This window comes from Engraulis encrasicolus, chromosome 13, assembly GCF_034702125.1.
Source record: "Engraulis encrasicolus isolate BLACKSEA-1 chromosome 13, IST_EnEncr_1.0, whole genome shotgun sequence".
Lineage (NCBI taxonomy): Eukaryota > Metazoa > Chordata > Actinopteri > Clupeiformes > Engraulidae > Engraulis > Engraulis encrasicolus.
The window spans coordinates 26,773,211-26,793,210 of NC_085869.1; the positions used below are offsets into that span (position 1 = coordinate 26,773,211).

Consider the following 20,000-nt stretch of genomic DNA (forward strand, 5'->3'; position numbering starts at 1 on the left):
ACACACACACACACACACACACACACACACACACACACACACACACACACACACACAGAGTTATTACACACAAACACACACGTCTATCAGGGAATACTGGGGGGGGTGGGGTGGAGCACAGACACATACATACACACACACACATGGGTATGCACGCACGCACAGTTAATACACACAAACACACACACACACGTGTGCATGCGTGTGTGTGGGCGTATGTGTGTGTGTGCCTGAATGCGCGCGTGTGTGTGTGTGCCTGCGCGTGTGTGTGTGTGTGCCTGCACGTGTGTGTGTGTGCCTGCACGCGCGTGTGTGTGTGCGCGAGTGTACCTGCATGCGTGTGTGTGTATGTATGTATGTGTGTGTGTGTGTGTGTGTGTGTGTGTGTGTGTGTGTGTGTGTGTGTGTGTGCGTCTGTGTGTGTGTGTGTGTGTGTGTGTGTGTGTGTGTGTGTGTGTGTGTGTGTGTGTGTGTGTGTGTGTGTGTGTGTACCCACTCTGAAGTAAGAGGAGACGGTCTGCCTCCTCATGTTGGTGGTCTCCTCTGGATGACGCATCATCTCCATAGTGTCCACCTACACACACACACACACACACACACACACACACACACACACACATACACACACGCACACACACACACACACGCGCGCACACACACATAAACACATATACACAAGCACACACATACGAGCGCACACGCGGGCACAAACACACACACACACACACACACACGCACACGCAAACACGTGCACACACACACACACACACACACACACACACACACACACACACACACACACACACACACACACACACACACACACACACACACACACAACACACACACATACACAAGCACACACATACGAGCGCACACGCGGGCACACACACACAAAAGTTCACATGCACACAAAAACAAACATACACATCCACACACAGGGCAAATGGGCGCAAGTCACCAACCTTGTCAGCTGTTCGTTTGAAAATACCATAATTGTGCGCTGTACAAAAACCATGTACCTCCAGGCAAATCCACATGTTTTAATGATAAATTAGTAAACCATCAAAAACAATACAGCTGTCATTCATTTCTCATTAGAGTGGGTCGGCGGGGGAAATCAAACAGCCAAACTCTGATTTGAGCCATGAGTGTAATCAACCGAGGTACTGAGGATCCCCTGTGTTAAAGGACAAGTGCACTATTTTGAATATTAAGCCCATTCTCTGAGTTGCCTGCAATGAGAGTCCCCCTCACTGTTTTTTTTTATGTTTGCTGCTGTCTCTGGTATTTGGCTCATTTAGATTTTGTCTCAATTGGCTTTACAATGGCCGCATTTCCAAATACGTTCTTGGTTATGGGTGTTCATTGGCATTCCCTAACAAGTTTGAAAGGCAAAATATGGCTTCTGTCATTTTTTATTTGCTATTTTGTGAAAAAGAAAAAAACTGTAATTATAGAATGCTACATAAAACAGGACAAAAGCCATGTTTCGCTACAAAAGTTGTTATGGGATACCAGTGCATACCCCTGAACACTTGGTTAGTTGCACAGTCTTGAAAACAAATGGGGTTTAAGGTAGTTTTAGGAACATATTTGGACATGCCCATAGACGGCCATTCTAAAGCCGGTTGAGACAAAATCCAGATTAGCCAAATAACAAAGACAGCAGCAAACTTGAAATGAATGGTGAGGGGGATTCTAAAACAATGCAGACAACTCAGAAAAGGGGCTTAATGTTGAAAATAATGCAGTTGTCCTTTTAAGCATGCAGATAATATAAAGAAAATAAGAAATAATATATAGAAAATATGAAATAAGACTCCTTTTACACCTCTCTCCGCCAGTTTCTCTTGTCTCTCTCCTCTCTGGAAAATGGGGGAAATCCCAGGACACACCTTCCTTCTCTAGGGGGATGAGGTAACACTCTGATGTACACACACACATGCACAGACACACGCACAGACACACACACACACGCATCCACGCACACACATACACACACATACACACACTTCCATACATCCATCAACCTATAGAACCCCCTTGCTTCAGGTCATTGCTCAGGCACTCCAAAGCCAGCTGCCTGACAAGTGGAAATTCCACCTTGGAGACCTTGGTCACCGGGGACGTTGCCAGGGTTACCCCACAGCCCATAATGACCCCCCCCCCCCCCCCCCTACCAAGACTACCTCTAGAGAACGCCCGGCCGGCAGCCGCAGTCCTCCTTCCTTTCAACAACATGGGTCATTCCAATACGCAACCTTGCATCCTCCACTTATGCTTGTGGCCTCGCCCCGCCTCCTGGCCCCTCCTCCGTGGAGAAAACAAATAAGTTTCCCCACTGTCAGCTTAGCAGAATTTGGGGGACTATTCTTCATTCACCATCCAGTTTGCAAATGAGAAAATTACTTTATTGTTGAGGTTTGGCGAGATATTGAAATATAATACTGTTGTCAGTGATGTCATGATGACATACAGCTCCAGGCCTTTTTATTAGAATACCATGAAAAAGTTGCTTTATTTCCATAATTCCATCAATAATGTTAAACTGTCATGGATTGTAGATTCATGGCCCAGTTTTTTAACTATTGCAAACATTATTTTTTTTCTTTTTATATACGTTGGCCTTCCAGCTCAAAAAACCCATGAATTGGGGAATTCGCATTATTAGAATATTGTTATAAAATCACATTTTTCTTCATCAAAATTCGGGTCACATTATATCAGTTGAAATTTGGTACTTTCTACATAACATGCAATGGTCAATACTTGGTTAGGACATTCTCTGTCTTCATAATGGCCATGATGCGTTTTACATTGAAGTCAATGGAAAAACAGTGCATGGCAGTTATGGAAGCCCAGATATCCTTGATGCTTTGCTGTCAGCTGTTCTTGTTTGTTGACCTGGTACCCCACACTTCACTCTTCAATATACCCTGTAGATTTCCATGCCACGTTTTGGCGCTAACTCACCAGTTTAATTCTAAATAACCAGAAATGAATCCCCATTGAAAATGAATGGGATTTCATTTCTGTTGAGTTAGAATTAAACTGGTGAGTTAACACCAAAACGTGGCATGGAAATCTTCGGGTATATTGAAGAGGGAAGTGTGGGACACCAGGTCAGCTATACAAAAACAGCTGACGGCAAAGCATCAAGGATATCTGGCCTTCCATTACTCCCATGCACTGTTTCTGCCATTGACTTCAATGTTAAACGCTTCATGGCCGTTATTATTAATAATATTAAGACAGAGAGAGTCCTAACCAAGTATTGAACATTGCATGTTGTGTAGAAAGTACCAAAGTTCAACTGATTTGATGTGCACTGATGTGAAACAAATTTTGATGAAGAAAATTGTGATTTTATTACAATATTCTAATGATGTGAATTCCCCAATTCATGGTTTTTTTGAGCTGGAAGACCAAAATGTGTAAAAATAAACAATTTAATGATTGAAATAGTTAAAAAACTGGGCCATGAATCTACAATCCATGACAGTTTAACATTATTGATGGAATTATGGAAATAAATCAACTTTTTCATGGTATTCTAATAAAAAGGCCTGGAGCTGTATTACTTCCTGGTAAGAGGCCACAAGCACAAGTGGAGGACGCAAGGTCGCACATTGGGACGCACCCCATGTTCACGAGGACACAATATGAGCCTCCTCCTCTCTCCTTGCCCTGGGCCTCATCAAATTTAATGACGTACAGTATTCATATTTTATGGAGTGACGATGAGGCATTAAAGGGCATATCTTAATGCTTTATTATTTCACTTCATCTGAGCACTGTGCCGAGGAGAGGTGCACATGTACGTGTACGTGTACAAGTACAATAAAAAGTGACGGATTCAGGTTTATTTAGTGTCTAGTGAGTGCTATACATTGTTTGATGTAAATTATCCTTTGTTGTCAATGGAGAGGGGTGAGAGGGAGAGAGGGACAGGGAAAGAAAGAGAAAGCAATTCAATTGCAATTAGTTAACAGGGAAGGTCAGTGAGTAATGTCGGCGAGTGCTACGGCGATATCTCTCTGATCATGTGCACAGGCATTAAATTTAATATGCAGCCCGTACAGTCCGACAGCACAGGGGAGAGAGAATAAACGTACAAACGAGAACAAGGAGCGGATCAGAGAGAGAGAGAACATTCAGATAATGCACAAGACAAACGTTAAGTGACAAAGATGAGCGTAAAGTGACAAGGACAAATGTAAACTGACAAAGACGAACGTAAATTGAAAAAGACGAATGTAAATTGACAAAGACGAATGTAAATTGACAAGGACTAATTTAAATTGGCAAAGACGAATGTAAAGTGGCAAAGACCTCCACTGGATAGAGGTCAAAGCTGTGGCTAGAAAGGAGACGTCCCTACTGTACTGTACAATGACCTTTAAAGCAACACTTCATAGCAAGGTATCTCTCAATTACAATTGTTCCAAACTTTCCAAATGCAGTTTCCATACAAGACCTTCACTGTTTATAAACAAAAGCGAACGCAGAGTATTCAAAAATATCGTTTGTGTAAACCAAAGGCACAAATGAGGGGAAACAGGGTATGCGTGAGTAAGCAGGGTGTCACTGTAGTAGGTATGACAGACAATGTCACCTGTAACTTGTAATCTGTTGGGTGACTGTAGAGGACAAAGTGTTCCAGGGATGGAATCGAATCTGGGTCGTCGGTGTAGTAACCCGGTGCCCTACCATTAGACCAGGGCAGGGCCTTGACTTATTGCATTGACACGTTAGGTATTTCAAGTACTCCAGTCATCTATGGCCCTTTCTGTTAGAGGTGGAATAGCCAAACTAGTCCTGGACGGTCAGCATCACAAATGCTTTGAGTGCAGGTGTCATCCTCACTACCAAGTGTTGCTTTAAAGAGGAAAGCACAAGCTTGGAGAGTAGCACAAGCTTGACACGTAAGAGAAGCTTGCAAAGTAACACAAGCTTGTCGCGTGGAAGGCCAAGCTAGCTGATTAGCACAAGCTTGTCATGTGGAACGACAAGCTAGCTGATTAGCACAAGCTTGTCGTGTGGAACGACAAGCTAGCTGATCAGCACAAGCTAGCAGAGTCAGGTGATGTCAGGTGACGTCGGGAGAGGGCTTTTCGACAGGTGTTGTCTTACCTTCAGCAGGTATTTGGGAGACTGAGAGAAGAGTGTGTGCAAGAGTGAAAAGAGAGGTAAGGAGGAGAAGAGCAAGAGCAGCAGGAGTAGTAGGAGGAGGGCAAAAGTTTAAGAAGGTTATGCGAAGTTCAGGTGGCAGACAGAACTTCAAACTTCAAACTTTCTACACTACTGTTTGAGAGAGAGGGAGTGAGAGATGAGTGAGAGAGAATGACAGACAGAGAAACATACATAGAGACAGTAAGGATGTGTGTTTATGTGTGTGAGAGAAAGAGAGAGAGAGAGAGACAGAGACAGAGTTTGTTGTGCTTGTGTGTGAGCAAGAGAGAGAGAGAGAGAGAGAGAGAGAGAGAGAGAGAGAGAGAGAGAGAGAGAGAGAGAGAGAGAGAGAGAGAGAGAGAGAGAGAGAGAGAGAGAGAGAGAGAGAGAGAGCTGTTACCTTGTTGCGTCCGTTGCTGAGTTGTGGTGGGAGGGACCTGGAGGCTGCTGTGATCCTGGCTCTGGACGTGGCCAGATTACCTGAGGAGACACACACAACACACACACTCATATCAGCACATGCATTTACATGTTTACATGTATTTCACATACACAGACACAAAGACACACACACACACACACAGAGACACACACACAGACACAGACGCGCACACACACACACACACACACACACACACACAGTCACACGCATGTGCAGACACACAAAGACGCGCACACACACACACACACACACAAGCACATACAGACGTGCAGACACACAGACTCTCACACATACACATTGTGGGCACACATTGGGCACATTGGTACTACACAGTACACATCACCACCCCGTATTTTCATACACACGCACACCAGAGCATACCAGCCTACACACCCTTGGTAACTAAACTGCATTTTAACAGACACAGGCTTACACACTTCTAAAACAGACTCCCTATATCTCCCTCTCTCTCTCTCTCTCTCCATCCCCTTCTCTCTCTCTCTCTCTCTCTCTCTCTCTCTCTCTCTCTCTCTCTCTCGCTGTTGAATATGAGGCGAGCCCGGCATATGCGCAGCAGTCTGTGTGTCTCAAAGTTTTTTTTCCCTCCTCCCTCCCTTTTTCTTTTTTTTCTTGTCTTCTTTTTTTTCTGCGCAGCACAAGATGTCCAAATGTTTTCTCTGGCTGCGTCTTCAGAGGCTAAACTGTGATTAATAGCACTGAAAGGAGCCTTTGAAGGCGGATTGGTGACATCAAAGTCTTAATCCATGGGTGGCAGTGAAGTTTTTTTACACACTCTCTCTCTCTCTCTCTCTCTCTCTCTCTCTCTCTCTCTCACACACACACACAAACTCTCTCTCTCTCTCTCTCTCTCTCTCTCTCTCTCTCTCTCTCTCTCTCTCTCTCTCTCTCTCTCTCTCTCTCTCTCTCTCTCTCTCTCTCCTTCTTCTTCTTCTTCTTCTCCTTCCTCCTCTCTGCGTCTATAACGAGTGGGAAGCGTTTTTTTAACACATTTCAAAGGGCCGCCGTGCATGAATAAACAATACACACACAGATGTGCCACACACCTATTGGAAAATACAGCAGGAGCAGCAGGAGAGGAGGAGGAGGAGGAGAGAAGGAGGGGGTAGGAGAGGAGGATGGGGGTGGGGGGAGGTGGAGGAGAGGAGGAGGGGGAGGGGGGTTGGTGGCAGAGGAGCAGGAGAGAAGGAGAGGAAGAGGAGAAAAAGAGTGCAAAAGCAGAGGAATGGGCAGAAAAAGAATGGAGAGTCAGGGAAATAGTACAGTAGGAACATTTGGAAGGCTAAGAAAGGAGGGAAGAAAGGAAAAAAGCAGAAAAGAACAAGAGCCGCAGCGTAAGGGAAGACGATCAGGAGATGTAAAAATGGGGTGAGTGACAGAATGGGGATGAAAAATGGATGACAGGAGGAGGAAGAGAAGGAAGAAGAAAGAAGGAGAAGGAGGATAAGGGAAAGTGTTGGGAAAGAGAAGCAGACCAGGGATTAAAACAAAGAGCAGGCAGAGAGAGAGAGAGAGAGAGAGAGAGAGAGAGAGAGAGAGAGAGAGAGAGAGAGAGAGAGAGAGAGAGAGAGAGAGAGAGAGAGAGAGAGAGAGAGAGAGAGAGAGAACACCGAATGGAGGATAGAACGCATGAAAGAAGAATCCAAAAAGAGAAAGAAAAGAATGATGAACGAAGAATGAAGAATGGGTGTCATATATGATTTGAACCAATAGAGTGAGTGGTTAACTGAAATTCCTATTAGGGACACTNCTGCCATTTGTCATGCAAAACCCAACTAGACCTAACTAAACCTACTATACTGTACAAACCCCAACTAGACCTAACTAAACCTACTATACTGTACAAACCCAACTAGACCTAACTAAACCTACTATACTGTACAAACCAGTGTGAAGTGTGAAGAAATAATCCTACCGACAAGGTTCAACCAGAATATATGCATAGAAATCTTCAGGATTAGCCAACTGGCGAGTCTCAGCCTGTGCATGCATCTAGCCTTGCCACAATACACCAGATAACTGTCTAAAGTGGCGATAGAGTACTGAAAAGATAGAATAACAGTCCACCACACTGTTCTACTACTTCTGTTACATTACGTCTGTTCTATTACTGCATTCTCTACCTCTTTGGCAGCGATAGAGTAAACATATCTGACCACTCCACAAATGGGCTGATAGCTCCGATGACAGATACAGGCTGTACTTTGCGTAGCTTTGTTAGATTCACTTGTAAGAGTTGGGATCACTGGTATGAAAGCATTCAATAACTTCATTACATTGCAAAGCATTTCCTAAGTATGTGCCTCATCGTTATCGTTATGTGGTGGTAGGCGGCATATGAAGAGCTCTTTTCCAAAATGAGATATATCCATTTTATAGAATGTTGGGAAATTGACATTTTTGTATTGGGCATTCCATTGAATTGCATTGCAAAATGCATTTTATAGAGGTTAAAAAACTATGTTCTCAAAACATATGAATGGCAAGATTTTACACATAGATGATAGGACTTTGTAACAGTCAATTCCAATATTAAAATGCAAAAAGTAAAATATATATAGCGTTTTGGAAAAGAGTGCTTCATATATTGTCCCATGTGCTGTTTTGCCATACACCACACAGCTCTACTGGTACAGTATGGGGGGGGACAGCCAGTGTGGTGGTGTGTTATGTGGGTGCTCATTAGGCCTCATCAGGATAACTTTAGCACTGGAATGTGTGTGTGTGTGTGTGTGTGTGTGTGTGTGTGTGTGTGTGTGTGTGTGTGTGTGTGTGTGTGTGTGTGTGTGTGTGTGTGTGTGTGTGTGTGTGTGTCTAACCACAGCACTGGCATGTGGCCACAGTGCCAAAGGCAAAGCCACAACTACGCTGTCTGGAATGTGGAATATGTTAGCGATAGCTTGTAAGCTTCGCTTTGGTATCAGCACTGTAAAAATGAAAAGGCCTTCAAACAAAAAAAACTTTAAACGGTCTCCAAGGAGCCTTGGGGTTAGCCACTGTGGAAGAAGTATTAACCCATACATGTCGCATGCGGCGTAGTGCAACATTGAAGCTAGCACCTGAAGTTGCACTAGTCATGATGCAACAATAAAGTCTGCAACACAGGCTCCCTTTTCTCTCATTTTGTGTCTTCTGATGAAGGGTATGCTGGCCGAAACATTACAATATAACATTGTCATGCCCAAGTGCTTTCAGTCAAGCCTACATGGTGCACTCTCTCTCTCTAGATGAATTTATACAGTATACTACAACATATTAGTTCCAGAAAGATCCCCAAAGTTCACCAGAGAACCTTTAAGTCATTAGGCTATTCTAGAAAGACTGCAGAAAAAACCCTGTTAAATGCCTAAGCCATTTATGGGAAAAGGTACTGTCAGCCTATAAAAACACAAATAGCCTATCTCAGCCTCTGAAGCACACAAAAATATGAAATAAATTGCATTTAAAAGCCTCATCTTGCCTTTAAGACACTATTTTTTTTAATTATCATTTAAAAAAAAAAAAAAAAAACATATCTCATTAGCCTGAATGTTGTTATTATTACACACATATGAGACATACAAGCTAAGTAAACCCGCACATACAGTCTACACACCCAATATATTAGCATAATCCTGATCAGGGGTGCGTTTCTCAAAATCGTAGTTGTTAGCCAGTTAGCAACTTGGGTAGATGCCAATGTAGCTAACATGGTTAGCAACTATGGTTTCGAGAAAGAAATACACTCCAGTTTTCTCTGTGAACATTTTGAAACACACACCAAAAAAAGTCTACAAATGTGATGACTGTGATGACTAAATTAACACCCGTCAACCATCCAAATGCTGAAGAAAATTAAATTCGGCTGGTAGAAAAAGAAAACTTACGAGCTACTTTGGTAGTGAGTGCATAGCTGGCTAGTATCATAAGAGAAACATATAGTAGTCAAAATGGCTAGTAATTAAAAAAACGTAACATATAAGCCCTGTTTGAATGTATTAGGATTGGTCAAAATGACACTCAACATGGCCACTCAGAGTGCAAACAGCTGGAAGCCAGTGAAGGTGCTGTGGTTATTTTTATCATCATAGAGCCTCTTCCCTTCTGGAAGCACCAAATTGACTACATCTCCCACCTCCAGCTGCAGAGCCAGACCACCAGAGATGTTGTTGTGTCCCTGATACACTTTATCAGACAAACTCATCACCAGCTGCCCATTCTTAAACAGTTGGACATTTGTCCAGCTTGAATGTGGCCTGTCCATGGCATTGAATCTGAAGTAGTAGACGCCCTTGATTGGAGCTGTGAAGAAGCCTGTCACGCTGTTGTAGGCCCCTCCGACGTTGGTGATTTCTTTGCTGAACACCAAGTTCAGGTTGGTGCTGCCTGCCAGTATCTCTCCGTCGTTGGTCAGGCCTGCTGAGAAGGCCACCTTGGATATTTCCATGTCAACCAGCTTCCTCTTCAGCGCGGCGATCTCTGCCTCGTGCTCTGTATCGGCAGTCCTCAGCTCCAGCTTGGCCTGGTCCAGTTCAGCCTTCAAGCTGCTCTGCCCTGCCTTCAGCTCCTTCACCAGCTCTATGAGCTCTGTTAAATGGTAACACTTTATAAGAATGGTTGTATAAAAAGCACTAAAAAGCTTTAGTAAATTATTAGCTATAAATAAATAATAAACAAAACATAAACACAAGTTTGAATTATCTACAAAGCTTTACTAATGCTTTATATATTTTTTAATTCATTTACAAAGAAATTGTAAACGTTTGAAATATAAAAATATTAACATAACACTTCCCATTCATTTACTAACATTCATTAGCAAATGATTTACCAAGTCTTAATAACGCTTTTATGCATCCATTGTAATAGTGTTACCTGTTAGACTCATGGGGTCCTCTGCCACAGCACCCTCCAGAGATGCCAGCAGCATCAGCAGCAGCGCAGGAGCAGCCCACATGCTTCGTAGCATAGTTGTGTGTCTGTTACAGGCTGTCCGTCACAGTGACTACTTTCACTGCTCCTGTGGCTGTGCTATTTATAATGGGGTTTGTTAGTAATCTGTTGAATACCATCATGGATTTTGTAGCTGAGGTTCTCGTAACATTGTCTTGGGTTTCGGCCAGTGTTGAGTGATGATGACAGAAAAGTAAACAATGACCAAGCGACTAACTAAACCGACACAGAAACGTACAAGCACAAACACACACGCCCACATGCACACGCATGCACACACGCACACGCACACGCACACACACACACACACACACACACACACACACACACACACACACACACACACACACACACACACAGGAAGGGGATGACGAGGTTTTTTAGTTGTGTGCAGCACCTCTTAACATGTTAGTTTGTTGTAGATGGCTTTGCTTTTTTTAATGGTAGGTACGGTAACTTTGGCATATTGGCATATCAAAGTAAAATTAACTGGCATGGCCGTTTTTTGTGAAGTGCACTGAGATTTGTCATTTTGGAAACACCTACCTAGGCGCAGGTGCAGGTACTTAGGCCACGCCTTGGTCAATGTTGCTGTCAAACAATATCAAATTGCAAAATATCGAGTTGAAACAATATTTTTGTCAGTTGACAATACTGCCAAAAGGTAGGTTACACTAAACGCAATACATTCCACTGCACCTGAGCCATTGCGAGTACAGAGCAATCTTGCTACCCACAATCGTGCAGAACACCACTGTTTGTTTCTCTATGGCTCTCCACTCACACACGGGAAGCTCATGAATAGTTTAGCACAATTGTTTGTCTATAAATGAACTGTCTAAAAAAGGAGTGGTTTGATCCCTTAACTGCTTCTGTGACACTTTTATTGATCAGTGGATGGGTTAATCATCTCTAAAATAGCTCCATGAACTTTGGAGTAGAATTTCCTGAGAAGTTGGGTCAGTAGGTGCTGGCGATGAAGCAAAGGTACACAATGATGAAAAACGAATCAAATACACACTAACACATGCATGCATACATACAAAATGAAGGGAGAGCGGGAAGAGGAGGTGGACGAAAACAGAAAGAGGAAGTGGAGGTGGAGGTGGAGGAGGAGGAGAAAAAAGGTGGGGGAGAATAAATAGAAGGGAGAAGGACAAGTGGGCGAAAGATTGTGTGTGTGTGTGTGTGTGTGTGTGTGTGTGTGTGTGTGTGTGTGTGTGTGTGTGTGTGTGTGTGTGTGTGTGTGTGTGTGTGTGTGTGTGAAAGAGCATGCGCGCGTGTGTGTGTGACTCGCGACTACACACTATTTGTGTGTATGTGTGTGTGTGTGTGTGTGTGTGTGTGTGTGCGCGCGCGTACAAATTCTTTGGAACTGTTAATAATCTGTAAAATGAGGTGATGAACTTTGATGAAATGTGTGTGCTGATGGCAAACCAAATGTACAAATGTACACACAGATGAGTTACCATCAGGACCAAGCAAACAACCGCCTACAACCAGAAGAGGAGAACTACAAAGAGGAGGAGGAGGAGGAGGAGAAGGAGGAGGAGGAGAAGGAGGAGGAGGAGGAGGAGACGAGGGAAAATGATGAAGAGGAAGAGGAGGAGGAGGAGGACAGGAGGAGGAAGAGGAGAGGTAAGAGAGGGAGGAGGAGGAAGATGATAAAGAGGGAAGAGGAAAAGGAAGGACAGGATGAGGAAGAGAAGGAAGAGGAACAGGGGGAGGAAGTAGAAGAAGAAGAGGAGAAGAGGGAGAAATTGAAAAAGGGAAGGAGAAAAAAGAAGAAGTAAAGAGGAGGAGAAGGAGAAGAAGAAAGGAGAAGAAAAAGACAGAGGAGAAGAAAGAGAAGAAGGGAGGAGAAAAAGATGGAGGAGAAAGAGAAGGAGAGAAGAAAGGAGCAGAAAAGACAGAAGAGAGGGATGATAAGAAAGTAGGAGAAAAAGACGGAGAAAAGGATGAGTGTGTGAAAGTGTGTCAGCTGCTACCTGCCCCCCTCCCTAACCTGGACGCCGGCCAGTTAGCCAGGAGACAACACACTGTGTGTGTGTGTGTGTGTTCTGGTATCGTGCCATTTAGCCAGGAGATAGCACCCTGTGTGTGTGTGTGTGTGTGTGTGTGTGTGTGTGTGTGTGTGTGTGTGTGTGTGTGTGTGTGTGTGTGTGTGTGTGTGTGTGTGTATGTGTGTGTGTTCTGGTGCCAGGCCAGTTAGCCAGGAGACAGGAGCAGCAGGACTAATTGGGCCCAGCCAGGAACAGAGGAGGGGCAAGGAGCAGGCACACACACACACACACACACACACACACACACACACACACACACACACACACACACACACACACACGTAAACAAATAAGCACACACACGTAAACAAATAAGCACACACACACACTAACACACAATCTCACACACACACACACACACACACACACACACACACACACACACACACACACACACACACACACACACACACTCGCACGTACACACTTTGTATGTTCTATCCATCTGTTAACTTGTTTCTTTCTTCTTCCGTCATCCAAGCCATACTGTGCCATCTCCCTCCTCTCTCTCTCTCTCTCTCTCTCTCTCTCTCTCTCTCTCTCTCTCTCTCTCTCTCTCTCTCTACTGAGTGGTACAGTATTCTGCTCTCTGCCAGTGTCCTGTACCTCTCTTAGTGCGTTCAGGCCAACTGAGAACCGTGCTGGAGCCCGTTCCTGCACCTAATCGTGAACCGGCCGTCGTGTTCACGCCACAGATATTGGCGTTCGCGAACCGGAAAGTTGGTTCGCAATGCGAACCGCAAAATACTAGGTTTTTCTCTGCGAACCGTGACGACAGCGTGTGGCCGTCAGCAGGTTCACCCGGGTAACAAAGTCACGTGCGGAAAAAGTTCAGAGCCTGGTATGAACACGGGCGGTTCGCAGACAAGCACTTTGGTGCCGAACGTAACTGGTGCGGGCACCGACGCCGGCTCCGTTCTGGTCGGCCTGAAAGCCCTGCCTGTGCCAGAGAGAGTAGAGAGAGAGAGGTTCCATTGACCCATTGTTTCCGGGTTCTATTATTGCAAGGGGGAGGGGGGGAATCCCCCTTTAGGCAGACCTAGGCAGACCTAAGGACTGTTCTATTCAATGCTAGGAGTATTGTGACACGCCCCTTTAGGCAGACCGGAACCTGGTCATGTTAGGTGCCCATAGCAACCTATTACATTGGCCTATCTCTATACTTAAAGAATCTCTGGTCTGTGCAGCACCTTCTCTCTACTTCTCCATGCACTTCTTCCTGTCTCCCTCTCTACTTCACTCCACAGCTCAGCCTCTACCCTTCTCTACTTCCTTACACACCTCTTTCTATCACTCTGTACTTGACTTTGTCTTCTTCCTCCTTCTCTTGTCTTTTTCCACAGTCTCTATGATATTCCATGCATCTCAAATGTCTCCATCACATTCGTTCCTTAGCCTACCATCCCCCTCTCTAGCACCCCCCATCCCCCTCTCTACACCACTACCGCGCACGCCCCTCAGTAAGTCTCTGAATATATTTGTCATGTTGAATTAGAGGCAGCGTGGAGAACACGCCTGTCGTGTGTCACTGCTTTCTTTCACGCCTCTCAAAATTGCACGCACACACACGCATGCACAAACTCACACACACACGCACACACGCACACACACACACACACACACACACACACACACACACACACACACACACACACACACACACACACACACACACACACACACACACACACACAGATATATCTGTCTGCGTACACACACACACACACACACACACACACACACACACACACACACACACACAATACACACATTACTACTACGTGCATGCACACCACACCCACAGACACACCCATTCTTGTACCGCACATACTAACTGTTGTATGCTCCAGTCACATGCATTCCTGTTCACTATGCATAGGGAAGACAAACACCGACTGGCACACAGAAAGAAGAAGAGAAAGCTGAACAGAGAGAGAGAGAGAGTAGAGAGAGAATGGAGAGAGAGTGGAGAGAGAGAGAGAGAGAGGAGAGGAGAGAGAGAGAGAGGGGGGGGAGAGAGAGAGTGGAGAGAGAGAGAGAGAGAGAGAGAGAGAGAGAGAGAGAGAGAGAGAGAGAGAGAGAGAGAGAGAGAGAGAGAGAGAGAGAGAGAGAGAGGGGAATAAACTCAGTCTCGGTCTCACATCAAATAAACACAGACATTACTCTCAGTAGATGTCCTAAGTTTATAGAGTTTGTAGTCTGCTTGGCCAACTATGGCCCCATGATCTCAAATAGCGTATAACACCATATACCAATTTTGTACTTTACATCTAGGGTTAGGGTTAGGGTTGGTGGTACATGGTGTTACACTGGTATTACTTGGCATTAAATATTAGTGCACTGGTTATTACACTGTACCTAATGAGGTAGATTTACAATAAAATGTTATCGAATTTTCCCCTCGCCTCCCTTTTTTAATCTGTACTGGTCTGTGTTTAGATGGCGACGCGCAGTAGACGCAGTGGCCCGGAGTACGGTGTAGGCCTACTCCAAACACAACTCCCTTGCCTTTTTGTGACAATGACAATAAACACTCCTGACTTGACTCTTGACTCTATTTCTCTCTCTGTGCCTTCTATCACTGCTCCGCTCCTTTTCTCACTATACCCCACTCATCACCCCTTCTCTCCTTATCACCCGCCCCCCTCTCTCTAGTTCAACTACACTGACCTGCTTTTTCTCCTCTCCTCTTTTTTTTCTCTTTCCTCCTTTTTTCTGCTTGCCATCATATTCCAGTGGTGCTTACTACATGCGGTATCTGTCCCTCGTTCTGGTTTCTGCTTTTAAATGCGTGTGATCTGTTTGAGGGGCTCCACTCGGCAAGCAGCAAAAATGAGATTAGAACAGATTTAGCTCCTCTGCCCCCCTCCACACTCTGCCACACACACACTTGCACGCACACACTTGCACGCACACAAGCACACGCACAAACACACACACACGCGCACACACACACACACACACACACACACACAAACACGCGCGCGGCAAAGCACAGCACAGCACAATGAACAGTTTTGCAGTTTGTACCCAGTTTGTGAAGATTTGACTAGTCCAGGGGCTGTTTAGGTGCAGCTGGTGTGTGTGTGTGTGTGTGTGTGTGTGTGTGTGTGTGTGTGTGTGTGTGTGTGTGTGTGTGTGTGTGTGTGTGTGTGTGTGTGTGTGTGTGTGTTTGCCCTGGGCATCGCTACACACTGGGCTTCATGAAGAGAAGAATGTTCTGCCAGCAGATTTGTGCCCCGCTCTGCTCCTGACACGCTGCCACACACACACACACACACACACACACACAAACAAATAAACACACAGATTTGTGCCCCGCTCTGCTTCCGACACGCTACCACACACAGACACGCACGCACGCACGGACACACACACACACACACACAAACTGGCCCGCTGTGCTCGTTCTTGCAGCTCTTTTGCCTTGCAAGCCTCGAAATACATACAGTATGGTCTGTGTGTGTGTGTGTGTGTGTGTGTGTGTGTGTGTGTGTGTGTGTGTGTGTGTGTGTGGTGCAAGGGCGGCAAAAGAATGTGCCTGCTCTGCTATCAAGCAGAGTAAAGTGGTGGTGGTGGGAGGTGGGGGGGCACAAAGCGACATGGGGGGGGGGCAATGGTTTACGCACATGCAGAAAAGTTTATATTGCTCAAGGAGGGGATAGCCGAAAACGAGATTAAGGAAACGGGTAAATATGGAATACAGAGAGAGAGAGAGAGAGGTGATCACACGAGAAATGGTACCTGGCAGAACAAATAGAGAGAGAGAGAGAGAGAGAGAGAGAGAGAGAGAGAGAGAGAGAGAGAGAGAGAGAGAGAGAGAGAGAGAGAGAGAGAGAGAGAGAGAGAGAGAGAGAGAGACTCAGTATGGAGGCAAAGAAAGATGAAGCTGTTGGAACAGATGGAAGGAATGACCGAGCGGGATAAATGCAGAGGAACCCAATGAACAGACTGGGGAGGAGATACGGACAACAGGATGTGTGTGAAAAGAGAGGTCATCATCAGCCTCCGATGGTGAAACAATAACCAGTTTTCATTAGTTCACTATCTGAAATTTAGTTCCACTATGTACGCATACATCTTCGGGGACTTCCCGTGATCGCGCAGCTCTCGCAGGAGAGCGGCTGTACACACTAGGGGTGTAAATCACAGCCTTCATGACAATACGATACGGTATCGATTTCTTAAATCAGGGATTCAATTTTTTTTTCGATCCTCAAGAATTCCACACGATACGATGCGATTCGGTTCGATTTGATTTTTTCCAATTACTTTTCCACTACTATTGTGTTATGGAGCTAGGGCATTGTACAGGGGCCAGCGATTCGATTCTTTTCGATTCTTAAGAATGCCCCACGATACGATGCGATTCGATTAAATCGCCGGCCGATACTTCCGATACATCGATACATTTTATTTACATCCCTAGTACACACGGTGGACCGATCATCAAAAGTGCTTCACAGGTGTGAGTGGACACCCCCCGGCCGATGATGGTCAGAGTGCAAAGGAGTAAGGTGAACTGGAGAGGAGGCTAGGGAATTCTGACTGGAGACAGGTGAGCAGAGAATAAATTTGGAGAGAGAGAGAGAGAGAGAGCAGACGCAGTGTAAAAGAGTGAGAGAGAGACAGAGTAAGAGAGAGAGAGAAGGAGAAGGAGAGTCAGGTGGGTGAATAGGCATACCTATCTTTTTGCCCTGAATTCCGATGAATGACGGTTGAGGGGAGAATAGAATGCAGGTGGCAATTAGGGTATGTCAAATTTCATTATGCTTCGGGGGCGCTGTGGCGCAGCGCGCTAAGCCCCCCACATTTGGGCTTGCATGCCCATGGGGACCCCGGTTCGAGTCCGGACGGGGTCATTTTCCAGTCCTCCCCCATCTCTCTCACCCACTCATTTCCTGTCGGCATCTCATACTGTCCTGTCAATAAAGGCATAAAAGGCTCCTAAAAATATATATTTAAAAAAAAAAATCATTATGCTTCTCCTGAACTTTTGATTCTAGCAAAACGTGCGTTTAATGTTGTGAATATAATTTTCCCACTGTGCGTGTCATTAGGAGTGTGTGTGTGTGTGTGTGTGTGTGTGTTTGTGTGTGTGTGTGTGTTTGTGTATGCATGAACGTGTGTGTGCGCGCGCGTGTGGTATAGACAGATCAAATCCCTGTAACAGTATCATTTGTGTCTGTACATGCTTGAACTGTGACTGCAGTGCCAGAAAGGTCTGAACTAACAGTCACATCTCTCGCAACTCCAACACCCCTTCCACCTTCTGCTCTCTTTCACACACACACACACACACACACACACACACACACACACACACACACACACACACACACACACACACACACACACACACACACACACACACACACACACACACACACACACACACACACACACACACACACACACACACACACACACACACACACACACACACACACACACACAAAGAGAGACATGTAGAGAGACTCTCAGTCACATTCTCTATCTATCTCTCTCTCTCTCTCTCTCTCTCTCTACCTCTCTCTCTCTATCTCTCTCTCTCTCACACACACACACGTACGCACAGGCACCTCCTGCTGTGAGTAGATCGTGCCGCTCTGTTTGTAGCTGCGTGTTCCATATAAATATTTGACAGGACATGGCACCTCTGTGGAGCTACGCAGGGCCCCTATTAGCACGAGCACGCACACACACACACACACGCACATCCACACACACACACGCACACACCCACACACACACTTCTTTCACTACTGTATATAGGGTCTACATTAGTGGCTGTGGAAAGCGAGAGAGAAAGAGACAGAGAGAGAGAGAGAGAGAGAGAGAGAGAGAGAAACAGAGAGAGAGAGAGAGAGAGAGAGAGAGAGAGAGAGAGAGAGAGAGAGAGAGAGAGAGAGAGAGAGAGAGAGAGAGCAGACGCAGTGTAAAAGAGTGAGAGAGAGACACAGAGTAAGAGAGAGAGAGAGAGAGAGAGAGAGAAAGACAGAGAGAGATAGAGAGAAAATAGAGATGAAGAAAGAGCCACAGCCATCCCATATCCCATCCCGTCATCCTCTCTCTCCACCACTGCATGAGCGAGGGCGGGCGGGCGGGCGGGCGGGCGGGCTTGCGGACGGGCGAGTGAGACACCACAGGCCTTTTGATATGGGCCCTCCAGTTAATGCTGCTGCCTTGTAAAGGGGATTTGCCTTCATTAGAGGAACTAAAGAGGCGCCGCGTGCAGTACAGAGGCGAGCACAGAGGGCCTGGAATAGGATACACAGCGATACACCTGACACAGGCATGAAGACACTACACACTACACACAGGCATGAAGACACAACACAAGGGCTGGGCGGTTTTTGAAAAAAATGTGTATCACGGTTTTGTTGATGAAAATTGATATCACGGTTTTCTGCATGTTTTTTTGATATGAGGCGACTTTCCATAAAAATCTTAATCTTTCTGACGAAAAGACTGAAATCAAATTTCTCTCTCTCTCCTGCTCTCTCTCTCTCCCTCTCTCCTGCTCCCTCTCCCTCCCTCTCTACTGCTCTCTCTTTCTCTCTCTCTCTTTCTCTCATGGTCACTCTTTCTTTCACCTCTCTGTTGTTTTCACTTTCTGTATTTCACTCTGTCTTTCTCCCTGATAGCAAAACCAACTCCAGTCCACAGCCAAGTCCAAGACCTCATGTCAAAATGCACTCCACACCATGCCATGTTCTCATTGTTGATGGAATGATGACAGAGCGTTGTCCTGATCAGTGTTCTGTTTTTGTACTGTTCTGTTTGTCCTCGGGACCCCCTTGAAAACGAGATCTCCTATCTCAAGGGGCTATCCCCCAAAGCAAATCAATTGAAAAATTAAATTCATGTCATGCCTTATGAAGAGCCGGTTGGGTCGAACCGTTGTAAGGACCTGAACACATTTTCAAAGCGGCGAACTACAGCGTGCGGGGAGCTCCACTGCCCTACAATTTCAGATTGAAGTATAATTCGAAATGGCAAACTGAGAAAAAAGGCTTTAAAGTTTCCTTTCTAGCCACGCAACTGTGTTAGAGGTGAAATGGTGATGACACTTCTATATAATACTTTTTTTATGTTGGAAATGTATGCACACAAGAAAAAAGCAAAAAAAACCCAACATTCTTATTACTTTTTAGCTGAAAAATCATTATACTGCGTTCTGTTTTGGTATGTCTACACCAAAAGCACGGTGTAGTATATTGAGTGTAGTATGTGAGTGTAGTATATTGAGCGTTATACTGCGTTCTTGGCTAGTACGACGTAACCTCATAAAACCAAAAAGCGCAGTATAATCAGTTTTTATCGTTTTTTTTTCTGAAACGGGGCCAAGTTGGACAAAAAAAAAATTA

At 45.2% G+C, this 20,000-nt stretch overlaps 2 protein-coding genes across 2 annotated transcripts in view; both read right to left on the minus strand.

Moving 5' to 3' along the window:
- The window catches only part of myo3b (myosin IIIB), a gene marked incomplete at its 5' end in the record, with an annotated part of 190,045 nt that overhangs the window by 89,807 nt on the left and 80,238 nt on the right, over nucleotides 1-20,000 (minus strand). Inside the window, 3 exons of the mRNA XM_063212872.1 lie at nucleotides 497-574; nucleotides 5,137-5,157; nucleotides 5,576-5,655. Of these exons, the coding sequence (XP_063068942.1) occupies nucleotides 497-574; nucleotides 5,137-5,157; nucleotides 5,576-5,655 (179 nt within the window). The remainder of the gene's footprint in view (nucleotides 1-496; nucleotides 575-5,136; nucleotides 5,158-5,575; nucleotides 5,656-20,000) is intronic.
- LOC134460930 (complement C1q-like protein 4) lies at nucleotides 9,418-10,653 on the minus strand. The gene is made up of 2 exons (XM_063213572.1): nucleotides 10,490-10,653; nucleotides 9,418-10,201 (listed from the first exon to the last, which is right to left on the minus strand). Exons 1-2 carry the CDS (start codon nucleotides 10,581-10,583, stop codon nucleotides 9,648-9,650), a joined length of 648 nt encoding a protein of 215 aa, XP_063069642.1. The 5' UTR covers nucleotides 10,584-10,653; the 3' UTR covers nucleotides 9,418-9,647.

Coding starts and splice junctions, on each gene's coding strand:
- LOC134460930 (XM_063213572.1), bottom strand. CDS start 10,583: ATGCTACGAAGCATGTGGGCTGCTCCTGCGCTGCTGCTGATGCTGCTG. Junction 10,202..10,489: donor GGACCCCATGAGTCTAACAG/GTAACACTATTA, acceptor ACCATTTAACAG/AGCTCATAGAGCTGGTGAAG.